Source organism: Lonchura striata, chromosome 21 (genome assembly GCF_050655825.1).
Source record: "Lonchura striata isolate lonStrDom1 chromosome 21, ASM5065582v1, whole genome shotgun sequence".
Taxonomy (NCBI): Eukaryota; Metazoa; Chordata; class Aves; order Passeriformes; family Estrildidae; genus Lonchura; species Lonchura striata.
Genome location: NC_140723.1, coordinates 5906558 through 5922987, shown reverse-complemented (window position 1 = coordinate 5922987; position 16430 = coordinate 5906558). Strand labels below are relative to the sequence as shown.

The 16430-nt window shown below is 41.1% G+C and overlaps 1 protein-coding gene across 6 annotated transcripts in view; it reads left to right on the top strand.

The window, feature by feature from the left end:
• The window catches only part of PRDM2 (PR/SET domain 2), a 66792-nt gene extending 50362 nt beyond the window's left edge, over positions 1-16430 (top strand). For 4 of the 6 annotated variants that reach the window (XM_085558900.1, XM_085558897.1, XM_085558899.1 and 1 more), the window contains one exon: positions 4056-16430. In XM_085558900.1, the coding sequence (XP_085415026.1) occupies positions 4056-4266 (211 nt within the window). In that variant the 3' untranslated portion in view covers positions 4267-16430. Of the gene's footprint in view, positions 1-864; positions 3367-4055 lie in introns of those variants that run through there. The other 2 variants (XR_014949799.1, XM_085558898.1) reach the window with 2 other exon arrangements.

Below are 16430 nucleotides of genomic sequence, written 5' to 3'. Positions count from 1 at the left end.
AAGATCTCTGAGGTGCAAATAGCGAGGAAATACTTTTTAAAGTAAAGGTGTTCAATATAGCAGAATTATTCCCAAGTGCTGGGGGGGAATTTGACTTAAAACAATCCATACCCAAATTAGGATATGTTGAAGGAGAAAAATGTTATTGGAATTTGGAGACTAATGGTGTAAAAATGCCTTTTAGGAACAAGAAATGCCTACCAGGCCTGTTCCCTTGGGACATAAACATCTTCGTGTTAATTCTCATCAGCTGCTCTCTTAGTTATGTGTGAAACTATATTGAAATGGTGCCAGAACAGATCAGTAGAAAAAGAAGCCAAAACACCACATCTTTCCATCTAAATGAATCATTTGACCTTAGGCAAAGTAACCAAGTACTTGGAAATGGGTGCATATGGGAATTGTTGAGTTGTATTTGGGGAAATAACAATTGACCTGGGGCAAGGTTTCCTTGGCTGGCTCAAATATTTCGGTTTACTTTGGCTGCTTGGAGTCTTTATCGGTTTAACAAACGGTTACACCAGGGAATTCTTATTGTCTCTGAAGTAACTTTATAAATCTAGATTGTCTACTCAAATTCTTTTTACATCAATTATACAGTGTGAAGAATTTTTCTCCTTCATACACTAATATCAGCACAGTTCAGCTTTGGTTCTCCTCTATGTAGGCACTATTGGGTTTTGATTTTTTTTTTTCCCCAGGAAATCTTAATATTTTTTCAAGACTTGCTTCATGTATATTTGTCTGCCAATTTGTTTTTCACCTTTCTGTTTTTCTGTGTAAACATACTTGTTCACAAGTTGTTTTGTCATTTATCTTCAGTTTTTGTTTTGTTGGGGTTTTTTGTTAATTTCTATTTTCTAGGAATCTCTTGTAAAAACAAAACAAAAAATCCCTTAATGCCATGGTAGAGCTGTTGCATGCTCATCTTAGGATAAGCACTATGCCAAGGGATGTGAAATCCAAGCTTGTGAAACTCACAGGAGCTGAGTCACAACCATAAAATTGCCTGCAGGCTTCTTGCTCATGCTCAGTGTCGGGCCTAGATTTTCTTACTTTGTGCTTGGCACACAGGATGATTCAGATTAAAGCAAAGAGTACTGTTAAACACAAATAAAACCCCACAGGAAATCAGCAGAAGAATCAGTGGGATTAAGTGAACCAAATCTTTTGCTCTTGACTTTGTCTGCACCTTTGTGGATGGCGTTGGGCAGTTCAGTTTCTGTGCTTGGCAAAGCAGGTTCCTTCAGCCTGGCCAGAAATCAGCAGAAGTCAGGGCCAACAGTTGCTGCACTCTGAGTATTTTTGCCATGGATTGGGTCTCTTAAAGCCTTTTGTCTAAATGAGTCACTAGAGGCCAACTAGCACGGCAGAATTACCTTCCCACCTTCTCCTCACTTTCTGAGTCTTTTAGATGTCCAGTATACAGTGGAAAAAAGCCTGATTTGGATGTTTTATGGATTTTCCAAGTGCTTATTTACACATGCAAATAAAACTTTATATAGCAGTGATGAATTTCTAAACACCAGATATATAATGGATGCAGTGTATCTTTTTATGGATAAGAAGGCTAGAGCAGGGCTGCAGACCTGCATATTTTGAAAATGAAATAGATAATTATTCTAAAAGGTTGTATGCCTCTAATTTAAGACAATGAATTGGTTTATTGTTCATAACAGCTTTTTATGGAAATACTGTTTGTCACGTGTTCATAGAACTTTCACGATTAATGACAAGAATGGATGGGAAGTGACTAGTTTTCTTTATACAGACACCCCTTTTATTTTTTGTTCTTAAAAAGTAATCTACCTCTTTGAAATTTGTAGTTTAATACTTGTTTGGTGAATTTGTGCCACTTTAACTTTCACTTTCACTATCATTCCCATTTTGTTACATTTCTGTTATGGGGACTTTATGTTGAAATATTGTATAAAGCATTTGTAGCAAGTTTAAGAAAATAAAATATTTAAAATTATTTAAATTGTTTTGGACACTTCAATTGTACTATATGTGATTTGCATTTTACATTAATTTCATTTTGTTTTCATTTTGGGTTGTTAATCTTGGAGCATGTTCCTGTATTAAAGTTTGCTGTTAGGTTTATTGTTTCTTCTATTGGAGAGTGATATAAAGATTATTCTAATGACAACATTAAAAATTGCAATTTGACATAAAAAGTGGGGTTGTCCTTGCTTTTGAATGCTGTAGCTTTGCTGGAGGGCTGTAAATGCAGGTCAGCAGCTGAAGAGGGATTTTCTCTTCCACGTGCCATCCATCCTGTGCTCTAAGTTCCAGTTGTGGGTACAAGTCCGTGGTGTTGCAAGCACTTAATGACCAACCAGATGGAAATACCGTGATGGAAATATCCTGACACGTTTTCTAAGACCAATAAAGTAAACTTTTTAAAAACTTGGGGGAAACTTGCCTTTTGTGTGGGGTGCAGATGTGCCAGGAACAATGAGACAGTGTTCATCTAGGAGGAGCTAAATGTGCTTGTATCCTTCAGTTGTGTCCCCCTGGTTCAGTGACATGAATTTATACCAATTGGCCACTTTGTACTTGGCCTGAGGATTTTAGATTTGAATTATGAACACAGCTAATAAATTTAAATTATTAAAATTACAAACACTATTTCAACTCCTGATACTATTGTTTTGTGGTTTTCTGATATTATAGTTTTCTATTTTTATATGCTTTACACTTTTTAAATAGTCCAGTAATAAAAATACATGCAAAGGGTTTTTTTTGGCTCTTGAGAATTTTGGAATGATGTATTCCACAACCAAGATGTGTGTTCTGCCTCTTGCAGTGGAACTGGAAGCATCTGTGCCCATATTAGTGTGGCAGTGGGGTGGAATAATTTAACATTGACAAGGTTAAGCAGCATTATAGCAGTCGGTTCCTTCACATGCTTCCAACTAATCCAGAAGTAAGTTACTATTTTATGTAGTTGTCTGTTCAAATTAATGCTTCTGTGTGAGTATGACTTTTTGGTAAGAACTCCAGTTTATTTTTTCACGTGGGATATTATTCCTTGAACATGTTCTGTCTACAACATTTCCCTGAATTTTACCTGATGGGGGAGGATCTGGTGGAATGATGCAGAGGTTCCAACATGGTTCATGGAGTGTTTTTGCACTCAGTGCAGTTTGGGGTTTGCACCACAATGGAAGAGGTGAATCCTTGGTCTACTTACAACAGCAGTTAAACCAAGGAGGTGGGAGGAAGCTGCACTGAAGGTTTTCAGTCTTGATTAGGTTTTACTGTATTTACCCAGGGGAAAACATTGTTTTCCATACCCACTGTTGTATTTGGAGGTTTTATAAGAAAAAGGAAACATGAAAAAAAGTGAAAACTCACAGTTTTGAGATTGCTGAGGATGGGACATAAACTTGGTTCATTGTTTCCAATCCTTTACTGACAAAGGAAATACCACTTGTTGTTTGCTCTTGCTGCAGTATTTCAGTCACCTTGTAAGGATTTATTAACCATGTCTAGCAGTGAACTGATGGTGAGTAAACCAGCCTCATTCTCTAATGTCATAGCAGAAATCCTCTTGCCATTTTATATGAGGTTTCTCTGCTGTGATGTTAAATCCTGTTGGTCCCGAGGATGTGCCACTCTAAGCTGTTCACCTGTGTTCTCCAGTTGATCAGGGAATTGCTGGGTGATGGAGATCTCCAAATGAGAAATGATCATCAAAGAGTTTCAGTCCTAAATAGGTGACTCATCACAAAGAGAAATGTGCAGCTTTCATAGTAACTATTGCTATTGCATCTCATCTGCATAATTGAATTTCTCTGGCTTTTCTCTAGCCGTCTCTGTAGGATCTGAAGCAACAATAAAGCTGTAACGTAGCCCACAAAGTGCTGACACGTCTTGAAATGCATCCAGACAGGCAATGAAAACAATTAAACTTGTCCTGTTTACAGAGACCAAGTGACACGCTGGGTGAGATCAAATGAGTGTCTGTTTAATAAAAACAGCCATGCTGGAGTTGTGGAGAGGGAGATCTGACAGCTTGTGTTTACCTTTTTCTGTTTTCCCTTTTCCAGTGTGCTGGAAGGCATGGGAACCACCTTGTGGCAGCAACTGTGTGAGCTGTGTTCAGTCCTAGGCGTTCGAGGCAATCCAGGGGATGCAGCCAGGCCCCTCTGCAAGCTCCTCAGCCTGGAGGGAGCTGCCCAAGGGGATTCAGGCTGGGCTGGTTCTGGTTCTCTGGTTTGTCAGCATTTTCTATTGCAAGGCTGTTATTTAAAATTCTAGTTTGGTTCCTGGTGATTTTCTCTGGGGAGATGTCAATAGAGTTTGATGTCTAAACGTTCAATATTGAATGCAAATAGGAATAGCAGTCACTTCGTTTGCTGTGGTTTGTGACTTCATTTCCAAAATTATGGGCTCAGCTCCAGGTATTTACTGGAGTTGGGTTTAGCCAAGGAGCTGAATTGCTAGAGACAGTCAAATAGCTTGTGAATGACCTTAAAAAGAGAACTTAGAAGACCTTACATACTAATTCTGGCTTTTATTTACTGAATGTGATCTGCATGAGTCACATGATGATTTGGTGATGTAGTTCTGCTCATGATGAAAAGGAGCTAAACAATAGATAAACAATAAACAAGCACATGCTGGTTTGGAGCTGAGCTTTTGTGGTAAGTCTGTGATGAGAGACGGGTGAACTTCCACATCTGTTTAATTAAACTGTAAAAAATAGCAGCTTCCTAGTAGAAAAGAATGGTGAGGAAAGTATTTCACAGCAAGATGCAAATAAAACACTCTTAAATAAGGCATGGTATAAGTGTATAGGTAATGGTCCATTGCACACATCAAATGAGAGTGGGAATTGAATGTTACTGAAGAGGGATCTTTTTTCCATGTGAGTTGCTGCTATTTCCTAAGCTTTGGGACGTTTTTTCTTTTTAAATAGTTAATTTAATTTAATGTAAGTAATGTCTTACAGTATTTTTGGAATTAAATAAATACTAAGGTAACAGACTGCAGCAGGAGTTGGTGCCTCTTTGTGCCCATCAGTTCCAGTCAAGCAAGGGTTAGATGTTTAAAATGCAAATAGATTGTTAGAGTGGGGATGAGTCCAGTGACTTACACAAGAATTACTGACAGAACACAGGACCAGGAGTCCTGTGCTGCCTCTGCACCACTACCTACCTCTGACCCTCTTTAGTAAAGAGGAAGCCATTGAGTCACCTCTGAGTGCTGCTTCCCACACGTATTTCATCACTTTCCATTCTCATTTGCTGCACCTTTACTTCTCTTAGTAAGTCTTTAAAAATGGTTTTGGTAGATCATACTTTTAGAGCATGATCATACTTTACAATACATACTGATCAAAAAGTATGATCATACTTTTTGGTAGATCATACTTTTCATTGGAAAGAGATTACCGAAATCCTGCTTTCTGGATTTTTTCAGATACAGGCAGCAAAACAAACTCAAAGGGAAGCTTGAGCAGGCATCAAATTGGAGGGAAGCTTTTTCTTAAGAGATAGGTAACGGCTTCATTTTCCTAATTTATTCAAAGCTCAAGTGGTTAGTGAAGCAATGTAATCAGCAACATGCACTTTGTTTGTATATATATGTATATATATATCTGTTTAATTTTTTAAGACTTTTATGTTTCCTGAACCAAACAGGGTCTCTGAGTCATGTTTTGGATGACAGCTCTCCCAGAAACTGCCAGAGGGTTGTGAGGAATGGCTTTGGTTGTTCAGCAGGTGATGTTTCATTTCTCTGGAGTAAAGGCTCGGTGTTCAGTCATTCATGGTGGTCTGGCACACAGCAGGTGAGCAGCAAAACTGAGACTTGCACCACTCAAAGCCCCCAGTCAGTCAAAAGGAGTAACAACCTCATAACTGAGCCTGTTTCAGCAGCTCCTGCCTTGCTTCCAGCTGGGAGCGGGGAGCTCAGCCTGGAGAAAAGTGTCCCAGTGGAGACACCCAGCAGGGACAGTTTCTCTAATTCCCTGCCAGGAGGGTGCAGCCAGCTGTGGGTGGCTCTGCTCCCAGGGAACAAGGGGCAGGACAAGGGGAAGTGGCCTCAGAGTGTCCTAGAGGCTGCCCAGGGATGTGGTGGGGTCCCCATCCTGGAGGTGGCACTCGGTGCTCTGGGCTGGGTGACGAGGTGGGGACGGGTCTCAGTTGGACTCCAGGACTTTTCCAGCCTCAGTGAGCCTGATCCTTCTGCAGCTCAGGCAGTGCTGCTCAGCAAAGTTAATTAACTGCCTGTGTAAATGCAAGGACTTTTCAGGGCAGTGATTGTGTTGGGAGTGCAGAGGATGGGATTCCTGCTCAGGGCATCCGAAGGCTCATTCCCACAGAGCCCCCAGCCATGGTCAGTGGGGGAATTTATGTAGTGCTTCCTTTAGGTGCCGAGATCTCTGCTCAGCAGTGCAGAGTGGAAGGAGGTGGAAGATGAGAAATACTGAATTCTTACATCACGGAGCTGCTTTCAAGAGTTTCACACTGAAATTCTGCTGTCACTGGAACTTGAAGTTGTATTCTCCATTCATTATGGCAAATTCAGTATGTCACTCATTACCTTGTCAAATCAAAAGTACACTTTGTTCTATGGTTTCTTTTTTATGTAATGAGATGTGCAGGACCGAGGACTCATCCTTGTTCTGCAGCCCTCTAGCAATCCTTTTCAACCCTTTTGGTGTCACCATTTCTGTATAAAGCTAATTAAATAAACTACAGTGTTCCCTATGTGTGATGAAAGTTTTCTCATTCTGTTAGGAATGTGATTTAGTAGATACAAAGTTTTTCTCAAATCACATGACCTGACAGTATAGAAAATGAATTTGAGTACTTCTATTTTTAATCCCAAATTGTTCACCTTTTGGCTTGCAAAATACTCTGTGTCACTTTAAAAGGGCAGGAAGACAAATTGCTGACATGATACTGTTCATCTAAATTTATAGGTTTACCCCAAGGTTTCTTAAGTGACTTAAGACTAATCTCTGAGCTCAGTTTGAAGTACCTTCAAGGCAACTGATTTTCTGAAGGAGCTCAGAAGTTATCTCAGTGCTGAATTCCTTTTCAAGGAGCTACTTTAGGTCACCGGTTGCTTTTGAAAATGTTAAACACAATTTTAAAACACGTTGTAAAACAGCATTTTACTTAAGTAATAAATACATTAATCTTAGATTCCCCCAGGTGAGCTGCAGGCACGGGGTGAGATTTTTTCCAGCAGTTCTTGCTGTTGGTTTGGTGTTCATCACCACAATTCCTCGTGATCCACGGGGAGGGGAACTGAGCCAGCAATGGAGAAACTGAAACTGTGGAGCACATGTGAAACAAAGCAATTTATGTGCTCCTGTGGGGCAGCAGTGCTGCTTCAAGGGATTCAGTTCTTTGAAGCACTGTGGCTGGAGAGTGCTGGTGGGTGTCTTCTTGGAAGTGGAGAATGCAAAGGATCTCAAGAACAGGTTTTTCCAGTTTAGATTCATGAAAGGCCCGACCTTAATATTCATATTCTGGCTTTTCATGTGAAGGAAAGATAAAATCCCTACATGCTCCAGCTCTTTCCCTGCTTCCCTGAACAAACACACGTAATTCTAATAACCACAGTACAACACCTTAAGATCCTTTTTGCTTTCTGCTGCTTCCCCATTTTCTGTACACTTTTCCATACCACAGGAGACATCCCTTTCAATGAAATTCTATCCATAAACCTTTTTGTCTTGATAAATGCTTTGTTTCACTGAAAGAGATGAACGAAGGTCTTTTCCCTAGTGGATGATGTTTTTCATGTTTTTCCAAGTCCTTGTTTTATATATTTACTTTCCCATTAAGCAATGTATTGCTGCCACAGAGTACATTTCAGTCAGGGTAGCAGGACTGTGGTTTAATCTCCCTGAGAGCAGAAAGCCCAGAAATGGCATTTATCCACCCCCTGAACCTTCTTGCTTCCCTTCTGGCCTGTGAAATTACTCAGCCTAATTCTGCAAAAACAAGAATTTGAGCTTAAACATCCACATTTATTTTTTCTTTTAATTAGGCAGTCAATGATTTATGTCAGTTTAGCTATTCTCTTACTTAAGAGCATGAAACACTTGATAAAATACGTTCCTGGAATGCTTATTGTTAAATGAAATGTGGAATGTGTGTGTGTCTGAAATTTTGGAGCATATCCTTGGGGTTATTTTAGATTATAGAGTATAATCCTTGCAGGACAAAAAACCACTTTAATTGAGGTAAAAATGTGAACTTAATCATCTGAATTTTTACCACATACTGCCATGACTTTGTTTGCTGAATTTCCCTGGTGGGACTGGCAGCCACCTCGGATCACTCCAGCCTTCATACCCACAAATACCATGGCTTATTTTTCTGGGACATTTCTAGAGAATTAAACTAGCAACTCAGGAGAACGTTAATTGAAGAAGTGTGGTAGAAGACAAGCTAATTTGAATAAAAAATACCAAATTATTTTGGAAATGTCTTACGGAAGGGGATGTGCCAGGGTTTGGCATTTTTCCTGGCCTTTGAATTTGTGTATGCTGCTCATGGCAAGTCTCATGGGAAGCCTGGGAAGGTGTATGGAAGTAGGAACTTGGTTTGGACAAATTAAATATTCAGGAGACAATTTAACTTGGAACAATAATGTGGGTGCTGTGGTAATCTTTTCCTTTGTTCAGTGCTCTGCTTTAAGGCTGCAGATTTTCTGAGTGACCTTGGCAAATCCCTTTCCACCTGACTCCGTTCTGGATCTGAAAAACTGGGATTATGGTACTGACTCACACTACAAAACACCTTCAGATTTGAGGATGGAAAACTTTTAAGAGCTGGGATTTACCATATTTTTTATTGTAGGGAGTCTCACTAAATTGGGTGATTTATCTCTTCTAGTTTGAGTATGCTCTCAGTGTGAGAGAGAGCTTTAGGTCCTGTCTCCATGTAAAAAATAACCTCATGGAACTTCTGGGTTAGCTTTAATTTATGGAATAGCTGGTACATCTACCAAACTATTTAGTTTGGTTTAAAAGTCCTTCGTTGACAGAGAAAACTTCGTGCACACAAGTCCTTTCTGCTACTTGACATTTGGGTTCTGGCCCTTACAAGCAGAGTATGTTTTCTGATGTTATTTTTTTTTTTTTTTTAATGACTTTTTTTCTGGCTATGTTTTCTGATGTTATTCTTTTTTTTTTTAATGGCTTTTTTTCTGGCCATGTTTTCTGATGTTATTATTTTTTTAATGACTTTTTTTCTGGCTAGGACAGCTCCCTAGCAGTGGTTCTGGCAGAGCTGGGGTGGCCTGGGCTGTGCTGCTGGGCTGGGCTGTGCACAGGGGTGAGAGGGGCTGGGAGGAGCCCTTGCCCCTTCCCACAGAACCATCCCTCAGCACAGGGAGCCTCAGAATTCCTTTTCCTCGCCTGTCTCCAGTTACCCAGCAGCGCTGAGATGGTGAAAGCAGGTGCAAAGTGACAGTGATAAAAATAGCAATTTCAATCACTGCTCCTGGTGCAGCGGGGGGATCTCTGCTCCCCTCCCTCTCGGAGCCCAGCTCCCCTCGCACACCCAGGACTTTGTCAAAACCATCCCAAAATCCCAGCTCTTCTTTCAACAGGCTCTTCAATAAGAGTTATCCATCCACGGCAGGTTAGTGCTGGAGCAGGGAGGGCCCTGGTTCCTGGCAGCTTTGGCAGAGCAGACACAGCTCTGCTTTTGGAGCACTGTGGAAAGGCAGCAGGAAGAACTCCATAAGGAACTCAATTCCATTTTCTATTTAGAAAAATATCCTTTTTTTATCTCATTCCTCTAATCCTCAGCTTCCAAATAACAAGCCATGATCTATTTGCTTTAAAGCTTGTGGAAATTAGGAGTGAAAAATCGTAGAATTCTGGAGCAGTTTGGGACATTAAATCCCATTTCTTTCCACTCCCTGCCATGGCAGGGACACCTTCCACTGTCCCAGGCTGCTCCAAGCCCCATCCAACCTGGCCTTGGGCACTTCCAGGGCTGGAGTAGCCACAGCTTTTCTGTGCCACCCTCACAAGGAAGAATTTCTTCCTAATGTCAGATCAGGGTATGCATTTGAAAATTTAGATCAGATTTTCCCTGATATTTATTATCTTTGGATTTAAACCTTTTAACATTTTTTTTCTTTCGGTTTCCCATAGGATCTAGACCCTGCCTCACTGCATGCAAGAGCACACAGATGTCATCAATTATAGAAGAACTTTAAGAAGTCATAATTAATATTTTTACAGAAAGCATTACTTACATGGAGACATTCTAAACAGAAATAAATGAAAATTTCCCTCTTATAGTAAAAATCTGAAGCCAAACAAACTAAACTTATTTTGGATATTCTGCTGTTTCCCTTGGTAACAGTCCTTATATGGAAGAACAAAAATCTGGTTGTTGTTGACCTTCCCATTTCCACTTTCTTGTTCTTCCACATTGGCTGAAGGCTTCAGGATTGAATTCACAAAGGCTGGAGTGGATGATTTACACAGAACAATAACAAAACTCTTGGCAGGCAATTTTAACCACCAACTTTAATTTGAAAATAATTGAATTGCCTTGCTTTTCAGAATTTCTGTGGTTTTGGTTTTCTGTTGTAATGGAAAGTTTTGCACTTTTTCATGTCTAACTTGCAGTTACATTGTGTGTAAGGACAAGATGAAATCTCCTTTCAAGGGTGTATATTGAACTCTAAAAATAACCTGGAGAGAAACCTGGCTTTTAACTTTTTTTAGACGTGTTGCTGTGTAAGAAAATGATATTTCAAAAGATGTTCCCCTGGAAGAACATAAGTGGTTTGGTTTGGTCAGAATTTTGAAGAATTTGCCTTGAGAAGAAAGGTATGTAATTATCTATGGGGGTGCACAGGTGTGAAGGAAAGCAGACAAGTTTGTGCATGACAGCAAAAGGTGCTGAATTTAAAAACAAAGAAGGGATTTTTTTTTTTTAATTTTTTAGTGTATGGAAGTTTGGCTTGGGTGTACATTTGAACTGAGATTGTATGTCTAGAATAGGGCAGAAGCAGTTGGACTTCCCTTGCTTCAAGTCATGTGTTCAGGCTTTCTTCTTGAAATCACAATCAACCGATGCAAAAAAATCAAAATTTTACAGTACAAATCTCTGATTTTCACTTTCCCTTTGGGACTCTTAGTTTAAAATTTGAAGTGCAGTAAAGGCAGTTTTGTGGCCTGTGCGTGCCCGTGTCGAGTCTGTCGCTGCAATAGTGACAGGAGTGTTCTGCCCACCTTGCCCTGGCCAGGAATGACCAGATGTGGTATATGCTCTGGTAAAGTAAAACTCCTTTTCCAAAAACGTGTATTTTAAAACATGATGTGGACTGTTCTGAGAGAACAGAACACAACTCTTCCAGTTTCTGATGTATCTGTGGGTTTGTCTGTCCTGGTCAGAGGGTCTGGGACACGGGCTGGGAGCCTGGACACTGCTTCCAGTTGACATTATCTGTTTCCTGCTTAAATAAACTCACAGGGTAAGTCGAGAACAAGGCAAAAATACCCTCTTGCCTTCAGAAGTGGCACTTGGTGCTTGCAGTGTGGGTGGAATGTCTTTCTCCTTTCTCACGGCTCCCTGAAGCGCGGCTCTGTTTTTCCTTGTGCCGGTCCCTGATGCTCTTCTGCCTCTTTGCCCAGCTGCAGGCTCCGCATGGCCTCTAGATGTCCCTCCTCCTCCTCGCATAGCCCCAGCAGCAGGCAGTGCAAGAAATGCAGCTCCAGCACATCCCACTTCTTCAAGGAATAGACCCTGGGCGTGTCACCCCAGCAGGTACAGCGGCGCAGCCTGGAGGGTGCGCAGGGCTCCTTCTCTGTGCTCCCAAACGCGTCGGTGTCTCTTTGGAGGTGTGAGCCACACCTCAGAGAAGCCACGGAGCCTTTGCTCCTGGCTTTGGGGGAGGCTGAAAGGATGAGAACTGGGTGAGCCAAAAAAAGCTGCATCCCCTCCCATGCTGGAAGTGATGCTGAGAGACCACTGAGATCCTTTGTGCCATTGCTGGCTGCTCTGGCTCATTTCTGGGGTGGAGGGTCTCTAGGGTTTTTTCCCTTTGGAGCTTTTTGCAAGCAAGGATTTCCTCTTGAAATATGTGATGTGCTAATCCCAAAGGGACAAGGTTTTCTCTGCTGATGGGTACTTACATACTATGTAAATAATTACATACTATACATAGTACTTATACATACTACATCCATCCATACATACTATGGATCAAAAGGATGTGTGAGTGTAGTCAGCCCTGTACAACTCATGGAAGGTTTAAAGAGTTTTGTTCATGATCTTTTAAGACCTGAGGTGTCACTCTCCTGGATCTTAGGGAGCTTGAAGATGGTGATTATTTGTGGAAGGATGGATTTTATCCCTGACCTGGAAGGAGTGGTGTTTGTATATGATTGTAATAGTGGGCTAAGTGCTTTGGGATCTTTTAGGCTGAATGGGTGAACACTGGACAAAAATATTCGCTGTCCAAAAAAAATGTATACCTGTGAATGTGCATTTTGCTGGCTGTTTTTGTGGCCCACCACAAGCTCAAAGACCAGCATTACAATGCAAATTGCAGTGCTGTGGTAACATGCAAAAACCTTAGCTGGGGTAGTGGTGAGATAAACTGTGTAATGCAGCACTATGGGCTTGGGCAAATTAATTACCCAGCTCCATGTACTGGTGAGGCTGAGCTGATTTTCTGTTGGTTTAAACAAGACACCATTTTCTGCTTCTTCATTTCCCCGCCATTAACTTTCAGATAATAATCTCCTTTATACTGATGTAACAGCTAAGGAACAGGATATTTAACATGTGTAAAGCTAAAGGTGACAATGAGTACTAACAAAATGAAGACACTGCAGCCTGAAGTTTATTCTTAAAACCATTCAAAAAACAACTTTTGAGGGAATAGTTAGTAAAATTCTGAGGTTTGCTATCTCCTCAATACTGGGGATGGATGCTAATGAATGCTAATATCTCTAGCTGTGGCACGGATCACTTAGCTGTGGTCCAAATCCAAGCAAAATTAAATCATGCCTGTCTCTTTGCGGTACAGTGGTCACTGAATGACTTGTCCTGCTTCCAGCTCCATGGAACATGGAACTGTGACTCCTTAAACTATTTCTGATTAAATGTAACTCTCTGTGTATTTTCAGGTACCAGAAACTTCTGACTGAAAAAGGTGAGGTAAAGTAATCCTCAGGCATTATCCTCTCCTGCTTTGCTCAGATGAGGTGAGATGGGCTCCTCAGCAGACAACAGGGACAGTATTTTCTCCTGCTGGAAGTGATGCTGTGCTTCTGTCATCCCTTCCTTCCAAGGGAGGGAGCACAGAGCAGGTCCTGCCTTCTCCAGAGAGGGATAACTGGGGGTGCTGGGGCAGGGTGATCTGGGGGTGCCCCAGTGCATGGAGCCCACGTGCCAGCGTGGAGAACAGCACGGGGAAGTGCTCAGCATCTGCAGGCGAAGCACCCATGCTCAGAGGGTGGGTGGGTCTGGGTGAGTCTCCTCTTTCTGGGAGAACAAAGGGGGTTTCACATACTATGCAATTAAATTCTGAAAAGACTGTTCCATCCTTTCAGTTTCTGCTTTATCCTCACGGATAAAGAACTGGGCATCCCACAAAAACCACTGCAGGGAGTGCTGGGGTTTCCTGAGGTTTCCACATGGGAAGTCTGTGGGTTCCTCAGTCTCTTGACTTTGTACCAGTAGCTTTAAGGGGCAGATACTGTTGCTTTTGAAGTGTATCAGGACACATTTTTTGGGAAGATCACCCCTTACATGATCCCTGGGAAATGCACTGATAGCCCAGTTCCATGAAGGGACAAACATCCATTTCTCAAAAGCTGCCATAACTTGTGTTGCCAATCTGGTATTGTTTAGAGTTGGGATTTATTTATTTAGGGATAGTATCAAACACAGGTGTTGCTGTGCAGTATCAGCCCAGACTTGTCCTCAAATACAACATTTGTCCTTAAATAGAGCACCTGTGTTTGTGTCTCTAGACGTGTTTGGTTTTGGGAGGGCTGTCCAGAGGCCATCCTTGAGGACAGCCAGTAAAGACTAATTCCAGAAACACACAGGTCAGATGATAAATGCAGTGCAGAAAGGTCTCTTACCTCTTTCCTGTCCCAAATCACACCCAGGCACATCTTCTGCCAGTTCTGGGCAGAACTTCTGCCCAGTTCACCCACGAGGTGAAGGGTTCCTGCTGCCAACATATGATTTCCATGATCCCTGCTAATGTACCATCCAGGTTTGGAACTTTTTAAGGAGGCCAAAGGGGTTGATTATTGTATTTCCTTCCTGTTTCAGTCAATTTATTCCTGTCCTGACTTTGCACTCCACACAGATAAGCACAAATCTGTGTATCCACAAGTTAGTTAGGAAGAAACAAGTGCCCAGTGGATACTCCACCATCCTGAAAAAATCAAAGAAATTATCAATTTTATATATATATCTCATATATAGATATATATATATAAGACAGATAAAAATATATATGCATGGAGTTTCTGAAAACAGTTAATTTTGTATAGTTTTGATGAAAATCAAATTGTTCAAACTGAATAGAAAAGCTTTATAGAAGAAACATTGTTTGCCATAAAAATGTTTTAGGTGTGTGTGGTTTGAATTGGAAAGTAAAGGGTTTCAGGATCTTGTATTATCTCACTACAGATTTTTTGGATAAACCCCTCTTGGAGGCTTTCTAAGTGCAATTGTGGTTTGGGGGAAGGCTGAGGGGCTGAGAACTGGATGAGGCAGAAAAAGCTGCATCCCTTTCCATGCTGGGAGTGATGCTTCCAGTCCAAGACTGTGGAATCCTTGTGCCATTGCTGGCTGCTCTGGCTCATTTCTGGGGTGGAGGGTCTCTAGGGTTTGTTCCCTTTGGAGTTTTTTCTAGCAGTAATCTCCTCTTGGAAGAGCTGTACTAACTGCAAACAAAGGCTGGGATTTTTCACAGCAGCCTTGGAAGGCTGAGAATCTCAGTCATTCAAACTAGTTAGAAGTGAGCATCCAGATCTGCTAGGCAGCTTGGTAAATTTTGGTCAAATAGCACAAAAAAATTAAGTTTCCTAGCCTTATGTCTGTGTCCAAGCAGCTGGTGTGCACACACAGCTCTCTGATCAGTTTGTCTCACTTTGGTTTTGTTACCTTTTTATTTTCTCTCCACATTTTGTCCCTTTTCTCATAATGTAATTTTAGTATGGTAAACCCTGTTCTTTCAAACAGCAATGCTCTTCCTGTGTGTCTGGAGAGTGCCTAATTCACTTGAAAGATGAATATGCAGTATAATAAACCAAATATACTCTGACTAAAAGCACCACTATTATTGGTGATTGATTGATTGATTATGATTGATTTTCCCAGTGCAGTTTTGTAGGACACCTTGTCAAAGATCACAGCTAGTGTTTAAATGATCACTGTTCACTTGAGGATTGCTGCTGAGGAAGACTTTTCTTGCCATATAGTCCAAATACTGATTTAAACAATCTATTCTCTCAGACCCACTCAGCTTCCAGTCAGTTAAATGAAGTGTGGAGTTCTGGCATGGATGCTGCCCAGTTTAGTGCCTTTAAGGCATCCCAGTGAGGTTACTAGAAATCACTTCAGTGCAATTTATTTTTGCTGCCTTTTTTAGGGTGTTATCAACTATAAAAACTGACAGACTCAAGGAGAGAAGTGTGTACACTGTTGTGATACAGGAACGATTTTCCCAGAGAAATTCTGGTTTATCACACAAGCCTGTAAATATGTATTTACAATTTTAAAAGCATGTCTTTATGTCCCTGATTGTAAATGCTCTGTTTTTAAAGTTTTATAACATGTGACTCAACCAAGAGACCACAGCACACAGCTTTATATTGTACTGGTCTGTTTGAAGGGTCCATTACAGTCTAAGCTCTAGCAGAAAAATATCCATGCCACCAACAAGAAATAACCCATGGTTGCTACAGACTTCAGCATTTTTCCTCAGATAAAAAATGCAGTTTTTCTGGGAGGGGGGTGGAGGGGAATGATTTTTCTTGCAGAAAAAAAGCATCAGTTCAACAGGATGGAGATTTCATTCACAGTGAATTCACGAAAAGTATGCCATCTTTTCTCAAGGCAGAATTTCACAGTTTTGCAGCAAATTTTTAACCTCCCCCATGCCTGCTGATGAAATGTGAAATTTTGCCCTTGACCAATACCACAAGTTCTTGTGAAAATTCAAGGAGAGGGTGGGGAAAAAACTCAGGTTTTGCATGTAGAATTTGCAAGGACAACACTGGCAGCTCTGCAGTGCTCTCATGGCAATGCTGATACTGAGAAGTTTATTAAAAATAAACTGTGTGGAGATGTGCTGGAGCCTGGTTTGTGTTTGGGCTCTGAATTGCTGTGGAAGACTGAAAACTCTGTTGTCTGCCTGCTATGTAAAGAAAGAGAACAACAATAGATTCATGTGGAAAAGCC